The sequence below is a fragment of the Cynara cardunculus genome (assembly GCF_001531365.2).
Source record: "Cynara cardunculus var. scolymus isolate 2C chromosome LG 2, CcrdV1, whole genome shotgun sequence".
Lineage (NCBI taxonomy): Eukaryota > Viridiplantae > Streptophyta > Magnoliopsida > Asterales > Asteraceae > Cynara > Cynara cardunculus.
This window is the reverse complement of record NC_037529.1, coordinates 4,556,484-4,559,059: the sequence shown is the minus strand read 5'-3', so window position 1 is coordinate 4,559,059 and position 2,576 is coordinate 4,556,484. Positions and strand designations below refer to the sequence as shown.

Here is a 2,576-nt window from a genome sequence, read left to right as displayed (position 1 = left end):
TCTTTAGAAGTTTTTCACAAACCAAAGGGACAAAATTTGTAGTTTACTCTAAAACTAAAGAGTATTTAAATAACCACAAGGGTGGTGCCTGATTGGTTTGAACTTGGCTCCAAATGTCAAAAGTACCAGGAGGTCTCAGGTTCAAATACAAGGAGGAATAAAAATATATTGTGGCCACAGAGGTTCAAATACGGTGACTTCGGGCTATCTGCAAAGCAGGTGRTTGCCCTGGGATTAGTCGGCTCACATCACGTGTTGGATATCCAGATTAATAAAAAAAAAAAAAAAAAGTATTTAAATTTAAAATTTTATTTACTTTATTTTTATGTAACAGTTAAAGTATATGTATTGTTTAATTCCTAAATTACTTTTAATCATTTGAACATGTTAAAAAATTGTAACTACATTTTTATATTTTTCTAATAATGTACATGAGTATGATCTCGTTGCTACTTTGATTCAAAAGGTAACCGATGGTTCCTGATTTTCTTTGGTTTCTGCAACCGTAACCTTTTTTTTATTGAACAACAATACGCTCTAAAAAGTGAAGGATAAGCAACCTTTCTAGAAGCAGTAGATTTCCGCCTCCTTCATTCCTACTGCCTCCTTCACTGAGAAGTTTCCTTCCTATTTATAAACGACGAGGATTTAGATGTGTATTTTAACACAAATTCCTTTTAATTTAATGAGATTATGATTTAGTTTAGGATTCATATGTGAAGACATGAATCCATTCACATGTGAATCATAATAWAGATTCAAAATTTAATTCTAATTATAACTTATATGTGAATCAATTTACATATAAGGGGGTCATTGTTAATTATCAATTGATAAAGATGATCGGAGGGGGGTCAACCGAACAACGGTTCACTTTGTATGTTTGCGGAGCAAACCAATCAGACAATTTGTTTTATAAATATAACCATGAAGATGGAAGTTCATCTACAAGATGGTAAGATACAGGCGTACACTGAAGAGTTTGACAAACTGCTAACTTTCATATCTCATGATGCATGTACGTTGACTAAGATACGCACAGTTTACAATTCTCCCAACACCRTCTCAAATGGATCATGAATCAACTAGAAGTATTTGCTGACCTTTTTTTTTTTTGAAATATGACGGTAACTCTGACAATTTAGTATTTGCCGACTTGCAGTTGATGGATCATTTTCTCCAAATTAACCACCGAAGAACCAGAGGGAAAAGTGCATGCCTCATTAGCCTTGTTCTTCCAATCAACGGCGTTCTTCCTCATCTCTTTCCCCTTGTCGTTACTCATCAACTCGATCACTAACTTCTCAACTTCATCCCTTTTCACATCATTCTCGATCTCCATGGCAACCCCCCATTTACGGCAACTCAACCAACAATTTGTCAATTGGTCCGAGAAAAATGGCCAACAAATCATCGGCACTCCACTGGAAATACTTTCAATAGTAGAATTCCATCCACAGTGTGTTAGAAACCCTCTTATTGATTGATGATTTAGAACTTGTTCTTGAGGGCACCACCCAACCAACATCCCTCTACCACTAGTTTCTTTCAAGAACTCTGGTGGAAGCTGAGTTGACTCGCCACTCACCATCCCTGGTCGCATTATCCACAAGAATGGATGATTACTATTCGCAAGCCCCCAACTAAACTCAACCAGTTGTTGGCTTGTCATGACCGCAATGCTACCAAAATTCACGTAAATAACTGAAGATGGCGGTTTTGAGTCCAGCCATGTTAAACATTCTGCTTCTTCTTTCCAAAGGTTTGATCCGATTGATGCCAGAGATTTATCGTCAATTTTATTTTCGAGTAAATGCAAAGGACCAACTCCATAGCAAGGAGGAAACGTTGAAGCAAGTGTGCTCAAAATGTCGTTTTCTAGCTCATGGAACGAGTTGAAAATAATACCAGAAGCGGTTTTGGCTTTCTGCACTTGTGAATTTGTAAATTCCACCATGAATTCATCACCAGGGTTGACGGTTCTAATAAACGGTGGAATATCTCTTAAACGTATACCATCCATATTTGGTATACAATCTACAACCGTATCCAAATATCCATTTGTTACATAAGTTGGATCTGTAAGTTGAAAAAGAAGATAAAGTTAACACTAAATTTGCATCAAAACTGTAATTGCATAAACTCTGTCATATTTCAATTAACAATGTTATATATAGGAATTGTTTGGCAAACATAAGCTATCTTATTTTTTGACTACTCGTTCGGATGAATATAAGATAGCTTATAGCCTAACTTTTTTTTTTTTTTTGTAGGGGTGTCCGGGTCAAAGGCCGACTAATCCCCGGCAAATTTGGAGGCTAAACATGGCCACACTTAAATGTCGCCAACACTCCCCTCCCAGGGCTCGAATTCGGGTTCATGACTATGTCATGCCCAAGCTTATAACCTAACTTATTGTACTAGCTGGAGTAGTTTTTGTCACTTTTTTCAATTATAACCTTCATTATTGTTAATTGTTATTTATTATTATTAATTATAAATAAATATTAATAAAAATTAATTTATTAATAAGAATTAGTCATTACTAATACTAATACATTTAATTCAAACTTATC

General features: G+C 35.4%; 1 protein-coding gene across 1 annotated transcript in view; it reads right to left on the bottom strand.

Moving 5' to 3' along the window:
- Positions 1 to 899: 899 nt before the first annotated feature.
- LOC112506761 (7-deoxyloganetin glucosyltransferase-like) overlaps positions 900 to 2,576 on the bottom strand; it is a 7,043-nt gene continuing 5,366 nt past the window's right edge. The window contains exon 2 of the mRNA XM_025111018.1: positions 900 to 2,079. Coding sequence (XP_024966786.1) covers positions 1,142 to 2,079 — 938 coding nt within the window. The 3' untranslated portion in view covers positions 900 to 1,141. The remainder of the gene's footprint in view (positions 2,080 to 2,576) is intronic.